This window comes from Chanos chanos, chromosome 15 (genome assembly GCF_902362185.1).
Source record: "Chanos chanos chromosome 15, fChaCha1.1, whole genome shotgun sequence".
Classification (NCBI taxonomy): domain Eukaryota; kingdom Metazoa; phylum Chordata; class Actinopteri; order Gonorynchiformes; family Chanidae; genus Chanos; species Chanos chanos.
This window is the reverse complement of record NC_044509.1, coordinates 1642091-1657090: the sequence shown is the minus strand read 5'-3', so window position 1 is coordinate 1657090 and position 15000 is coordinate 1642091. Positions and strand designations below refer to the sequence as shown.

General features: G+C 42.2%; 2 protein-coding genes across 2 annotated transcripts in view; both read right to left on the bottom strand.

The window, feature by feature from the left end:
* Positions 1–2508, bottom strand: part of abhd10a (abhydrolase domain containing 10, depalmitoylase a) — a 4653-nt gene extending 2145 nt beyond the window's left edge. The window contains exons 1-3 of the mRNA XM_030793088.1: positions 2424–2508; positions 1507–1687; positions 412–523 (exon numbers count right to left, since the gene is read on the bottom strand). Of these exons, the coding sequence (XP_030648948.1) occupies positions 412–523; positions 1507–1687; positions 2424–2508 (378 nt within the window). The remainder of the gene's footprint in view (positions 1–411; positions 524–1506; positions 1688–2423) is intronic.
* Positions 2509–10233: 7725 nt separating this feature from the next.
* Positions 10234–11148, bottom strand: gsx1 (GS homeobox 1). The gene is made up of 2 exons (XM_030793115.1): positions 10767–11148; positions 10234–10586 (listed from the first exon to the last, which is right to left on the bottom strand). Exons 1-2 carry the CDS (start codon positions 11146–11148, stop codon positions 10234–10236), a joined length of 735 nt encoding a protein of 244 aa, XP_030648975.1.
* Positions 11149–15000: the final 3852 nt, after the last annotated feature.

Here is a 15000-nt window from a genome sequence, read left to right as displayed (position 1 = left end):
TTGGTGTTGTCGTTCAAACATCTTAAGTCAAAGCTAAGAGTAAACTGGCAAAGTTTTCCTTCACAATAACATGACAAAGCTTTGTTTAATGGTTAAGCCAGTTCACCAGGTCCTGAAGACTTCGACACCACACACACTAAAACTCTGAACACACACTCTAAAACTCTGAACACAATGTTATTCACAACCATCCTGTTCTTTACTGGATTTTGGACCCAAGGTGCTGTAAATTGGTCAGACTTTATAACTCTCTGAAAAGGCTTTGACTCTTCATTAGTAACCAACGCCATGTAAGTGTTCGTCACATGATTTTATGGGAGAGATAAAAAGAAAGTAAAGAGAAGGGAAACAAAAAGACTTTTTTCAGAATAAACTGATGAAAAAAATTAATCATTTTGGCGTTTTCTTTACCTGCGGCCCCTCGACAAGCTCATCCAGAACAAACAGGACGTCTTTCTTCCACGTGCCGATGTTGTAGTCCGACATCCGACCTTCAGATGACCCGCAGCCTGTGTAGTCAAACCTGCAAGACCACATAACGCGCACACACACACACACACACACACACACAACGTTACCGTGACAACAATGCTGCATCCTGCATTTCACGGGAACCATAGCATTCCTAAAAGTTCACATTTTAAACTGAGATAACAACTGGAACAAAAAGAGAGGGAAAAAAACCCAGTTGTTTCTGTCTGCTTTAACATGAGTTAAAATTCTTTATAATGCCTTTTTGAATACAGCCTTTTGAACTGCGTTTCTCTCTGCCTTTTACTGTCAATACAATTCCCACCATGGCCTATTTAGTGAGAGTGGTATGGCTGTTACCTCAGTCAAGTCATTTTGCTTTAAAACTGATATGAACAGATAGAAACTGGGAAGTTGCTTCAGAGTACCTGAAGTGCCAAATAAATGATTCATGTTGGACAGAGTGCTGCTAATGTTTCCTCCTCTGCGGCTTTTTTCTCAGATTCACTCATCCAACGGCTGAACACTGGACAGAAGCCCACCGGTGTGCTAACACAACACTTCCGTCATCAGTACATGCCTTCGGTCCGGTCCTGATCCGGACCATGTTACGCATGCAAAGAGTCTTCATCTAACAGAATTCTGAGGTCTTAAATTGCGACTTTGTCCGGTAAAGGTAGAGGTCTACACGAGAATCTCAAACTGAGATTTATAAAACCAACAAGCCAAAAAACAAACAAACCCAAACTCAGGGCTACTATCTTCCTTACCTACCGGATCCACACAACATCACACAATTTACAACACAAAAGTAACAACACAAAAGTAACAACACAAAAGTAACAGAGAGCAGCTGCAGCTCACACAGCGGCCCCGGCACGTGGGAGGGGCCAGGTGTTAGATACCTGAGGTAGGAGTGGCCTAAAGACTTGCGGCCCCCAGCACGTGGGCGGGGCCAGGTGTTTGATACCTGAGGTAGGAGTGGCCTAAAGACTTGCGGCCCCCAGCACGTGGGCGGGGCCAGGTGTTTGATACCTGAGGTAGGAGTGGCCTAAAGACTTGCAGAACTCCTCCAGGGCCTCGGCTTTCTGGCCACCCATGTTGGATGCGAAGCCAGGCAGGAACAGCACTCCTGGGCTTTTCCCGGTCAGCTTCCTGTACGCCAGCTTCGGAAGCTCAGGACGCGAGACATACTGCACTGTGGTTTTGTGTCGCACTCCTGAGGGCCGAGTAAACAACACACAAGGGAGACGTTTCCAAACAACACGTGACACGGTGTGTTTGCAACTGTTTTTCATACCACGGACAGTACGATTTTCCTGGTTTCAAGTGTCAGTAGATGTCAATGCAGCAGTTAATGGGATGCAATTTCATTTGCACTTTAATGCAGATTACAGATTGTGGAAACTGCAACGGTTTTATCTGGAAAAATAAAGGATCGTGTTCAAGAATCTTAATTATAATCCACATTACACAGTTTTAATGATGTCAGACTCAGTTCCTCACTGTTTATTTGGCCAGCAGGACAAACGGATCTTACCTGGAGATGTGTTAACCTGTCTACAATACATTAAGACGCTGACTCGAAACGGAGGTACAGGAATTAACGATTCAGTTAAAACGCCTACATATGTTAAGAGGTCAGGACAATTTCAACGTTACGCCAATTCAAAACATAGCTATGATTGATGGAAAAAAATCAGTGGGCCACACACCCAAAAGGTCGACAGAGGGAACAGAAATATTGGACCGTTATTTCAAATGGTAAACACTGCCAAAAGACGGGCGAATGTCGTTTTAACCAGTTTTGACCGTTTGTACCAGCGACAGACTCCCTTGCATCACCAAACCCCTTGATATTGAAAAGACTGGCATTTCGGATCACGCCCCCAAACTGACGCATAACGCGTGCTTTTTTCCATTTTTATGAAAGAAACACATGGCCAACTCACCTCCGGAGAAATTAGGCATCAGGTTGAACGGCCGGGCATTAATTTGAAGGACCTTACAGTAATTTCTGAGCACTGTGGACGCCATACTACCCCGCTCTCTGCGGAGACACGAGATGATAACTAAGAGGACAAGCCGTACGATGCTGCTTCTCAGGAGATAATATGCCTTGAACACGGACCTAGGCGTTTCTCTCTACTGCCCTCTACTGTGACGGAGGTGTTCGTTCACTTTAATGCGCTCACAGCGGCTGCACCTGCATAGAGCAGCAGGTGTGATTAACGGTCTTGATAATATATTATTAGGCACCTGTTCCTCCGTGGTTGACGCAGGTAGCCGTGAAGGCACTAGGTATCTGTATTGCTCTTTACCTATTGATATTACCAAAATTGCTTAGATAATATCACATTTTTACCGAGTTCTTACTGAGTAGTAAGAAGACAGAGTGCTTCATGCGAGTATATTTGTTTATCAGTGCAGGACTAGTAAACACTTTTTACAGCATAGCATAGCATAGCACAGGCACGGGACTGTCACCGCTAATCTAAAAAAGTAGATTAAAAAGAAGATATTCGACTGTAAGTGCTAGAATAAACATGGCATTGCTTGTACTTACTGTAAAACACCCCCCCCCCCCCCACACACACACACACACCAATAGATAGATAGATAGATAGATAGACAGACAGAGAGATAGATAGATAGATAGATAGATAGATAGATAGATAGATAGATAGATAGATAGATAGATAGATAGATAGATAGATAGATAGATAGATAGGGAGTTTGCAGTTACTAGAGTGTAAGAATACTCAAAGCAGATGATATGATTTAGAGGACTACATTCACAAAAGTTATGTCCGTAATCATTAGAAATGATTTAGAGATACCAATAATCATTAGAAAATAGACCAATATGAGGGATAAAATGTAATTTCCTTTACAAAAAACGGCCGTCATTGCGGGAACAAATTCATTGTCATGGGGATCATATTGTCGTTGACGTACTTTGATACTTTTACATATGTGATTTCAGTGGTTCTTCTCTCGGTTGTTCCTACATAAAACAGGAAGCCACTAATTTTTAATATTTAATTGCGTGTTCTGCTTAACGGTAACGTGAACTGATGTGTGATCAGCATTATTAAATTTGGCCGCCAGATGGCGCTCCAACACCAGTTGCTTTTTGAAGGAATGCTCTGGCACCACGCAACTAAGTTGACATGTATTGTCCCCGGTGACAATGAAAAGATGAAACAGCCCATCAGCGGACCAAACTCGAGGTAACAGTTTTACTTCACATCTCACACGCTTTTGCTTTTAAAATTCGGTGTTACAAGTCTTAGGCTATCTTATTAGAGATAATTTCCCGAATTCAGAACTGTCAATAAACTAGATGAAATTTGGCCAAATCTTTATAAGACAGACAGCGAGTGTGGATTGCTGAACAGAAATTCTGTTTTGTTAACGTTAGTATAACAGACTCTGTGGAATCAGTACACGTTATGCCGTGGATTAGACGGCTCGGCAGTAAACTGTGAACGTGATACACATAATTATAGAACTGTAAACTGAACATGGAGGAATCTTCATCTGTAACCCTCAGTTCTGGCTCTCACACCTGTCGTGGAGGTACTTGCGCGCGCGTGCTTGTGTGTGTGTGTGTGTGTGTGTGTGTGGACAGAGAGGGAGGGAGAGGCGGAAATGACTACATTTACGTCTAAAAATGTTACTGTACACATAGTTAAACTACTGGCAAATGAGTTGAACCACACAGGTTTCTGCCGCCTAAACGCATTTACTGTAACTAGATTTGCATAAACATTTGCTTCTATAATTAAGCATTCAGTGTACTCATTTTATCTATAACGTATTTGCTCTTTTGCTCTGTAATGTTCTGTTCAATGTATTTATTTAGTTTTAATTTAATTAGTTTATCTATTTGATAAGGGGGGGGGGTTGTATAGCCTCCAGTATGGTTCTGGTGTCACTGGAAATCAGAATGATAGCTCATATTGTTTGTGCGGTACTTTGTTTTCCAATTGACAAATCAGTCGTCTCCTAACAAGCTGGTGGCTCTCTGTTCGCGCCGCACACGCCTTGTCATTTCCAGCTCGGTTCCTTGTTATGACATCCCGGCTAAAGACTGCCAAAGAGGTCCGTCACCTCGCCGCGGAACCCCAAATAATTAATGCAACCCCTTTTCCTCACCGCGGAGAAAAGAAGCAAACAACTTAGCCATTTCTGCAGCTTGTGTCAAGCGTCCAGACTAATTCCCATATTTAAATGTGAACAGCCGAATCTGGTTCATTTGTCAGCAGTCAAGCGCGTTTTATCAGGTCAGAAAGACTTCAGTGGTGGCGGGGCGAGAGGGTGGGGGGTAAGGATGTGGTCGGAATTATTTAACCGTGCAAAATGTCATTTTAAAAAAAGAAGAGTTATTAAAGTTCTGACGTGATCTGCGAAATTCATACAGACAGAAGCGCGAGCATAACCGTGTTTCATTTATGTATTTATTTTTCGAGGCAGAGTGGCATTGTCTTCGTCGTCTCTTTATATCGTTTACAAAAGTTAACACTTGAAAGAGCGGATCTAGGTCAGCGGACTTCATTATTCCTCGACCTCTTGACGTTGCAGGTGTAGATTCAAATAGCTGCGTTCCCTTTGCCTTTTGATCGCCACTGCACTGCAGTTTAAACTCACCACGAGCAATATCAAACTATCTGTCCGCAAAAGGAAAAGTAAAAACCTTTTCCAGGAGGAGTTTTCCTTAGGGCTATTTCCATTATATCTTCTGCTCTAGTCTAACCCTAGCCCTATCTATGGTTGCAAGGACCTTTTTTAAACTGAGTTTAACAGACATTATTTATGTATTGCAACATTCATAAATGTATCTATATTTAACCTTGAGTGAAAGCGTGGCGAGTAGATGTGACACACTGACAGTGGAGGGGGATGTCGTTCTTACAAGGTCGTGATTGATGACACCCTGTCGTTACAGATTTCCTGACTGGATGCATCGCCACAATCGGCGCTGTCCCCACTGACCCGCTCTGCTCTCTTAACCTCAAAACCAGGCACACAACTACTGAAGGGCTTTTTCCCACCGGGAACTTTAAATCAAACCCAGTGGTATGGAAGGCGATCTCATTAAAGAGCGACGAATCTTGTTTCTAACAGGTTTCCCACTGCTAAAAGACGGGCTTAGAGTCCAATTCTGCCTCAATAAATACAGCCCGCAACAAATCCTGTTTATTCCCCACAAAAAAACACAACCGGCGATGAGAACCCGTGGCTATGCTTCTGGGTTCCTTGGTTGTAAAGAAAATAAGCACCTGCTTCTTAAAATCATTCGTTAAGACAGCGTGCCTGTGTCCGTTTGAAAGAAAGATTTCTCTACACTCTGGTGAAGCATAACATTCTTAACTCGACGTCTCTTTGTATTTTTACAGCCAAAATGACAAAAATACAAATATATTAAAACATTTTTAGACCTATCAGCAGGCCTACATTTCCGTCGTGGAGCGAGCTGTTTCCAAAACAGAAATGCACCAGACTTTAAAGCTCTAAAAGAAATAATTATAATATATATTTTTTAAATAAATATTTTTTTGGAAACGTCTGCTCTAATGAATAGTAGCACCTCGGATGCAATTTGTGAACAAGATGGTGTAGAAATTATTTAGATGGTCTTGTATCAAAGTTAAAAATAGGAGAAAGAGAGAGAGAGAGATGCTTCGGCACCAACGGTTTCTGTAAAAAATGTTTAAACCAGCATCTACATTTTTTGTCTTAAAGTAAAAAATAAATAAATAAACGTCACTAAATAATCAACGTCACTTAATAATCTTTCATTTCAAAGCATTTGAATTTTCATCTGAGGAAATATAAAATTTAAAATCAGTTTAAAAGTGTGCAGTGGCGCTGCAAGCCACGCGAGCTCCAATGAGTTCTCAATGAGAGGCCACGTGTCCGTTTCCAAAGCCCTCTCCAACTTAACCACCTCCATTGTACGGCTAACCCACATCGGCAGCGTCCCTCCACATAAAGGGATTTGCAATTTCAAGATATTCCAGCTTAAATGGGTTTGACAGTTCCCTTGCTTTTGCTTCGGCCTGCTTATTTTAACTGTGCCAAACGGGTCACCTTGGGTAGCTGTCTGCGCGCAAAGGGCTTTTGCGCGCATTCAGTCTGATTTTTTTCCAACTTTCCTTGACGGGGAAACCAGCTGCTGGTCGTGAAAAGACGGCTTATTAATTGTCCTTTGTCATGCAGAATTGCTTGATTTCTAAAGAAACGTACAAAGGCTCTTTTTCAGGATTCAAGTATTTTGTTTCGTGCGCATTTTCAACCCATCGAATCAGCTGCAGTGCCGCGCCGTCTTCCAGACTCAGGTACTGACGGCCTGCCTCTTTTGTCCGCTTTTAATGCTCTTGTAAATCGGGCAGACTGATTTGTTACAAGCTGCTCTTTTAATCTGATAGATAAGAGACATGTCTAAGAAAAGCCGTAAATGAAAAATTAGTAGGAAGAAAGAACAGGGCGAGTCTGCTAGATGGGGGCCTGTTGACTCAAGCAGCCCTCGAGCGTCGGACTAGCCCCTCTCAGCGGCCCTGTCAAGGTCACGTCAACAATTCTCTTTTCTTCTCCTAAAAAGACACTGTAGCCCTTTTTGCTTCAATGAATTGATCGGCACAAAATTAAGAATAAATAAATTGAGTATTTCAAGCACCAGGCATATAAGCTCCCCCAGGGCGCATAGCCCCAGGCTATTGAATGGATAAAGGGCGCTTTTCGGAGTACGCACACAGCAAAACGGGGCCTCTATGGTGCAATTAACAAAATGGCCTAATCCTATATCTTAACAAATGCAAATATTGGAGTTTTGTTAAAATGTTTAAGTGAAGAATTAAAGAAGAGTTTACAAGAGGAACCCTTCATCCCGAAGGCACAATAAACTGGAATAATTTAGTAAATGTGCTATCCTCACTAGAGTCTTTGTTAGAACAGTGAAGGCTGATGATAAATTGCCAGCGAAGTAAATGCCATTTAAATCCTATTTCAATGCATTAAATTTTAGTTAGGAGATGCCGTAGTGAACGGAGGGAGCACGGAGGCGGCGTGCACAGCTGAACATGTTTACATGAAGATGGTTAAAATTTTTGGGGTGGAGAAATTGAAGTCTTAAGTCAGCGCGTCATTTCAAAGTCCCTCATGAGAATCACTTGAAGTTCGTCTGTGGGGTATTTTTCAGAACATTTAAATTCATCCCAACTTATAAATTTAGACAGTGAAGAAAAGATGTTTTAAAAATCCTCACTAAGACCACGGAGAGTTGTCTGATTTGAACACCAGGGATGTTTAGGTGAGAGAAATAGTCGCCATAAATAAATTAATCGACATATTCATATATTCACTGTATTCTGTGTCTAATAGGAGTAAAATATTCAAAAGTACACGCCTCATTTTCCTATTCTACAGCAACTGGTCCTTCGGTTAAAAAAACAGTTATGGATGTTAAGCAAGAATAACCCTGCGTGGTTTGTGCGCATCGGCCTTTTTTTAAATAAATTTAAATATTTATATCGATTAATCTGTGTGTCGTTGATTCGTTTAGTTTATTCATTGGCCTATTATCGCCATCATCATCCGTGCATTAATATACTCCGTGGGGTTTCATTAACTCTCTCTCACGAGACGGATCAGAGCCGCGTTGACTGGGATAACGGGGGCCAGCGCGAGCTTCTCTGCGCCCGGGGGGAACCCAGGCGCTTTCAGCTCAGTCCCTTGGGAAAGCCACCGAGGTTCCCCTATGAATGTAGCCTCTTTTTGGACTTCTTGACGGAGATTACAGAGCCCATAGCACTTGTGATCCGGAGAGGGGTGTGAATGTAGATCTTAAGAGACTTAGATGAGCGCGCGAGTTTACTCCCTTCATTCAATGGCACGATTTTTCTAACGGCTGTTCAACTGCCTGTCTGAATCGCATGTGCCAAGAGTTAGCGATTATTCAGTACTTTTGGTAATTAATTAGTAAGTTAGTACTTTTAGTCATAACGAGGTAATTCGAGGAGACTTTCTTTGATTCTGAAATTAAAATACTCAGTTATGATGTTACACATAGCCTAAGTGATGTATGCGACCGAACATCGGTTGGACTCGCATAATCTAAAAGCCATTTCTGTCAGACACTTTTGTTTTCGTGAAGAAAGCTCACTCAGTGCTCTCGTTCTGTTCCAGTCCCTAATGAAAAGGTCATTAAAATATTTGTGAAATCAGGGGCTCGTGCCTGTCGCACGCGCGACTCGCACTCACAAACTGCAGCTTGTGCAACTTTCACTTCTTACATCTCGCAGAAAGAGCGACCGAGGAAGTCTCTCAAATTTGTACAAAGCATATTCTGGCAATGTTATGTATTCTAAAGTGTAACTGAGGGTATTGAATTTGCTATCTTCTTTCTATGAGTATTTGATACTTTAACGTTTCGACTGAGTTTCCGATCATTTTGTAGCATTAGACCACAAAATACAAAGACTAAGATGCAGCCTATTATTCTTTTGAAACTCAGTGACGCGCAAGGTGCCGAGTTCGGACAGCCTAAGTTCCGAAATCTGTGCACCTGTTGCATGCCCGCGGGTGTCCCGAAGATCTATGAGTCGGTCCACTGGAATATTCACACCAGGCATGTAAATTTACTGAGCCATTTAGTAAAAGAGAGCATGAACATGGGAACGGGTAGAACAGTTGAAAAAAGTTTGGCCAGCTGCCCATGACGCACAGTGACGCACGGTAAAAGAGTGAGGTCAAAGCATTCAGCTGCTCGTTAGAACCTCTGCGCGCATCCAATGTTAGGTTAAAACTCGTATTATGAGGATATTTTAATGCGGTTAATATTTAAATCGGTGTAAGAATTGGAATGCACATATATGAGAGCTGTTTCCTCATGCCATTCTTATCTGGTTTTAAGCATTTGTCCAAGAAAAACTATATTAGGCCCATTGTAATATTAAATGTGAGTATGTGTGTGCTGAATCACAGTTGCGATCAAATTTGTGATAATGTTGTGATATCGTGTGTGTGTGTGTGTGTGTGTGTGTGTGTGCGCGCGCGCTCGTGGGTGTAAATTTATATGTGCCGTATACAAAGAAAGTATTCTGCAGTGGCGACAGAGACGTTTGCTGACAAAGACACGGAACATTTGTCACTAAGAAATATTCTTTATTTTCAGTATTAAGCTTTTTAAATAAATAAATATTCTCATTACACTGAACATATAATAACAGATTCTGTCATGGAAGTGGCTTTTGAGAGAAAACGTTCGTTGTCCGAACACATTCCATTTATCAGTTCCCGTTCCGTCCAAGAAATAAAAATAAAATTGCTTAAAGCTAGTCAGTATTTACCAACAATACAAAATACTGAGCTATTTATTATTCTCCAAAAATAGATCACACCAACAAATCTTTTTTTGATTATTTGATAATACAAATATCAAATTCTTTTGGTGACCATGTGAAGGTAAGCTATTTGGATACGGAGAACTAAAGAAGTTTAACGAGTCGTTTTTCAGAAAAAAACTACAAACATACAACATGTATACATTTATACAATTTTAAGGGAAAACACTTCCCCAGCTTAAAATAATCTTATAAACATTTTTCTCCCTGTTTCTATTTACAGTGTGACGGCACACTCCGTGCCGTAGCTTTTTGGCTGCATTCGGAATTCCACAGGTGTTGCGAGGACAGAGTTAGTTTAGTCAAAGTTTTCTGGTGTTGACTCTTGTGAGGTGAAGGATGGGTCAGCGGAAGTTCATGGAGTGACTGACAGATCCGCGTCCTCCTTCCCCGATGATGAGGGTGACATGGGCAGGTCATCCTCTTCCTCGGAGCAACGGGCGGAGGACAGGGATGACGAACATTTGCAGTTGTGTGAGCCCGTTCGGTGTGAGCCGTTTTTTCCCTCTTTCTTGTGTTTAACCCGCCTGTTCTGGAACCAGATCTTGACCTGTTTCTCGGACAGGTTAAGGTAGGTGGCGATTTCGATGCGCCGTAGTCTGGACAGGTACATGTTTGAAGTGAACTCTCTCTCCAGCTCCAAGAGCTGCGTGCTGGTGAAGGCTGTGCGCATGCGCTTGCTGCTCTGGAGTTGGCTGTTGTTGTTTTCTGTTAAAACAAATAAACAAACAAATAAACATCATGTCCAACACGAAGAACGAGCAGCAATTAATGGCTGGGAATGTTACATTTTGTGAAAATGACCCTCATCATTTACATCAGTCCACGCCAAGTGTAAGTAAAGTTCATTCTTAAAGTTGGCTTTGCAAAAACTCCAGGGCTACTTACCAATGGATATGCAGTGAAATTGACGGGGATCTGGAACTGGGTATGTCGCTTGGTATAACCCGGGGCCGTGGTTGAGATTGACGCCGTTGGAGGATGAGTGTTGCCTAGATAGCGCAGAGTGACAGTATTGCGAGCTGAAGGCCGGAAAAGAAGCCTTGAGGAGCGGCAAGGTCGGAGGAGACGGGTGCAACTGTGACGCCGTGACGCATAACGGGCAGAAACACAACAGACCGGCCTTCCGTGAGTGACAGGAGCCCGTGGAGAGTCCGTGCAGCGGGTGAGACGGGTGGACGGCGTACGGGAATAACGGCGGATTGTTTTCGCTCCCTTTGTCGTTGGTCTCCCTCAAAATCAAGGAATCCACAAGAAAAGACCGCGGCATCTTGGCAAACTTGCTGCTTCTCTTTCTGTTTTCCCTGTGTATAAAAAGTCAGTCAGTGTGCGTATGTCTCCTGTGAGGTGTTTGTGACCGGAGCCAGGCAGCAGAATGGTGCTGAGGGGGGAACTGTAGCTGTTTAAATAGTTGGACAGTCGGTTTGTCCATGTGACAGTTTACGCTGTGAGCGTCTGAGAGTACTCAATAGGGTTTTGTGCCTTTTCTCTGGGCATTCACACTGCACGCTTCCCTATTATTTCACTTGTTAACTAAATGAACTGCATAATGTTCTCTATTCTTTTCTGCCCCACCCACGCCGCAAGAGGCGGTACTTCCCCCTTTCAGCGTTTTTAAGTTTTCTCAGTCCTTTCACACTATTTCTCTTTAGTGTCGTTTTTAAACTTCATAATTTCTCGCTGCTGGACGAGTGGATGTTATAGCTCTTATATAATCATAGTATTCATTCGTTCAAAAAGTTACGTTATTTACTCTTACATGCGCTTATTTAACGAGAGTTCTGGGCGCGTCAGAAGTTCGCACTTTATGACGAGTGTCACTCAGTGTTGGCAAGGGCGGGTTCGATCCACCTGCAGCTCAACCAAATAATTGATTATGAAAACAAACCGAGGGACCAACGGCGAGAGATGAGTGTTTTTAATATGTCATGGAAATTAAACATTAAACGGTAAAAGGTACAGCCACGTTATATAATTATGCGTAGTTTAAAATGGTTGTAATAGAAATAGTCCCATAAAGAGGTTTAAACAAAATGATGATGAATTTTTTTTTTTCATGATGCTCATTTTAGGTGAATTTCATGTTCAAGCTCTCACGCAATTACTGTAAACAAATCGGGCTTTTTATTTATCTCACACTGCACAAAGTACAGAGCTGAGTGTTTTGTTTTTCCATCAAAGTAAAAGTAAAAAAAAAAACAACAACAATAATTTATCCATTTCCGTTCATTCTTGTAGACAGTAACGTTATTATTTGTAATGGCTGGAAACAAATAAAGCGACAGGAAATATATTTTGGAGGAAAGACGCAAATGTAAGCAGTTTTATAATTCTTGTATTTAAAAAACGTGAGAATGTATCCCAATCTTAAAGCCAATGTATCATTTTTAGTCCCTTGAAAAGGACAGGCCATAGCCTGGAGGCAGTGCGGTTAAAAACCAGTGATTAATTCCTGTGTGCGGGCCCCCGCCGGGCCGGGGAAAGAATATATAAAAATAACCAGGTTTTCACTCGCCGGCTCTCATTGAATGTCATTGTGGAGGGGTTTCAATGCGAGAGAAAGAGGCTCGAATTAAACTGTGTGACAGCGGCGGATAGACGCACACAAAGGCGACTCTGTCACTGAGGGGCCAAATGCGTGGCGCGTGAAAGCCCCCTCCTTCGCCTCTGGTTGAATTAAGTAATAGGAAAACATTTTCTTTCACTTTAGGTCCGCTAAACAAGATCTTCAAAGAGGGAGAGAGAGAGAGAGAGAGAGAGAGAGAGAGAGAGATTTAATGTGGGTTTGTCTTTGTCTGTGAGCTTCTCCTCGTTCTTCGTATTTTTCTAATTAAAAAAACTTCCTCTGCTTTTAACACATTTATTACAACTACTTCAGCAACACGTTTTCATGAAATAATTTCGCCATTAGTTGCAATAAAACAGTCAAAGGCAGCGTATGCAAACCTTCTTAAATTATTTATCAAACATAGCTACATTCGTTCACTTGGGGAATTTAAAAAATCAGTTTAGTAAATTAATCTAGTGAGGTTTGGGAACGGGTTTTACTAAAACTTTAATTACTCCAATTATTTTTCGATGAAACTCAATGTAATGTTAAAACATCATTTCTAGCATCATCTGTTCACTACCACCTTTTACGGTCATCGTTCTGGTCATGTTTGGGAACTGATTTGGGATGTTTTAACTCCACGTCTCAAAATCCACATTAACCCTTAAAACGACCTGAAGTTAGTGCATCATATAACTTGTTATCCACTCTCAACGCATTTTATTGTCATTACTCAGTATGTAGCCTGCAGGATTTTGAGAGATGAAGCATTAACCGTTTGTCTTTACGTTAATGACCAACGAAAACTTTAGTTATTGGCACGCAGGTTCCTCCGTAGACGCACCAGAGTTGGTTGATGTAGCCAAACATATCGCCGAGTGTGTCTGAAACCGGAGCGCTTGTCTGTCATCCATCAGTTCTGGTCGTGACACGATGGACACATTTCTCTATACCTCACCGCAGCGCTGCAAACACGGTCAAAATCGATCTCAGAGCCACCGGCAGGTCCTCGACAAGCGTGACAATTACCTGCCCGCTCACTGTTCATGTTTTTCAGTTCAGAACCGAGCCGGCTCTCGCGCATAATGGCTCTTGAGTCCTGAACCGAGACCGCCCATGTAATGGTCCGCGGAGCCATTTGTTTTATCCCCCCGAAAATGACTGGGAGGCCCTCCGCTCCACGGGAAATACCACTCGACTCGCATAAAGGGTGTAATTTGGTCGCAACTTCGCCGCGCCGTAATGGCAGGCCTTTACTGGACAAATTACCAGCAATTAAACCCTTAAACAAGCGGCAGGTACGGAGTCACACAGACAAGAGCCTGTTATATGACAGAGAAAAAAGAGAGGGAGACGTAGAGAGAAAGACAGAGAGAGAGAGAGAGAGGGAGAGAGAGAGACAGAGAGAGAGAGGATTAGGCCTTCCATTCTACTCGACGTCGCCTGTCAGGCGCTCACCATTAACTAATGGGAGAATGAATCCATGAATCCGCCCCCACACCCTCTTAAAACTCGTTTCATTCTCAAACCTTAATTACAAAAATGGGCTGATGATGTTGTTATAATGTAACAAAGATTTAATCTGAGGCTTTTCTGTTATTTTGGAAACATCAATTAAAACCATTAGTGCCCACTTGTGTGGCTGTTAAAGTAGGATAACCGCGCCATCACACTGAATGCAGATGAGCTGTCTTTGTAGGCCAAACAGTCGCTAAATCACAGACAGTTTACTTAAACAGCAAAGGAGCCTAACAACTGGGGAACAGAGCCTATACTTTTCTTTAATAATTCCATAAATACGCTTTTTCTATTTCTCAATCTACATCGATAATTTTTCTCTTTAGATTTTCTCCATTGACCCCTTAGCAAAAGATCATTGGAAAATGTCCTTGATGTCTAGATTAAAGAGACAGTTTGGAGAGCATGGGTCGGTGGGCAGAGCTCGAGTCCTCGAGGCAGAGTTTGGGTGTGCGACGGCCGTTACTCCAGGAGGCTCATCCTCATTTGTTCTCCCAACTGGAGACCGACAAATAGCTTTGACCTCACAGAGAGCGCTAAATTACGCGCCCTCTAGAGGCCGAAATTGTCATCACAGGCAAGGAGACCGGAATGGCTGAGCAAGAAGTTATTCTGAATAAACAGAAGAAACAATAACAAAAATCTAAAGCAAAGGAGAGTAAGACAAATGTTGTGTCAAAATGGCGCAGTCTCCGTAATGATTAATTCGGTTAAGCACATTATTTAAAGAAAGGGGGACAGATTTGTGACATTTAAAATTAATTTATATTGCATTTCTATTCCCCTTGTCTAACTATTAGTTAATGTATTATATCCCAAAGTTGATGCATTATATCCCAAAGGGGAAAAAAGACATCACCCATACAATAATGGACAAGAGGAGGAATAAAATGTGACAGACACTCTTGCTCTCATGGTTAAATAGCTTATACTCACTCACTCACTCTCACCCCTTATCTAAGCCGCTTATCCTGATTAGGGTCGCGGTAAATAGCTCATACATTTGTAAAATACAGCCATTGAACAATTACCCCAGATGAAGCCTCTCTCTCA

What these genes read in the sequence shown, in the direction of transcription:
- gsx1 (XM_030793115.1), bottom strand. Translation starts at nt 11,148, where the DNA reads ATGCCGCGGTCTTTTCTTGTGGATTCCTTGATTTTGAGGGAGACCAAC. An exon ending in ATTTCACTGCATATCCATTG is followed by an intron (nt 10,587 to 10,766) that starts GTAAGTAGCCCT and finishes TTGTTTTAACAG; the next exon opens with AAAACAACAACAGCCAACTC.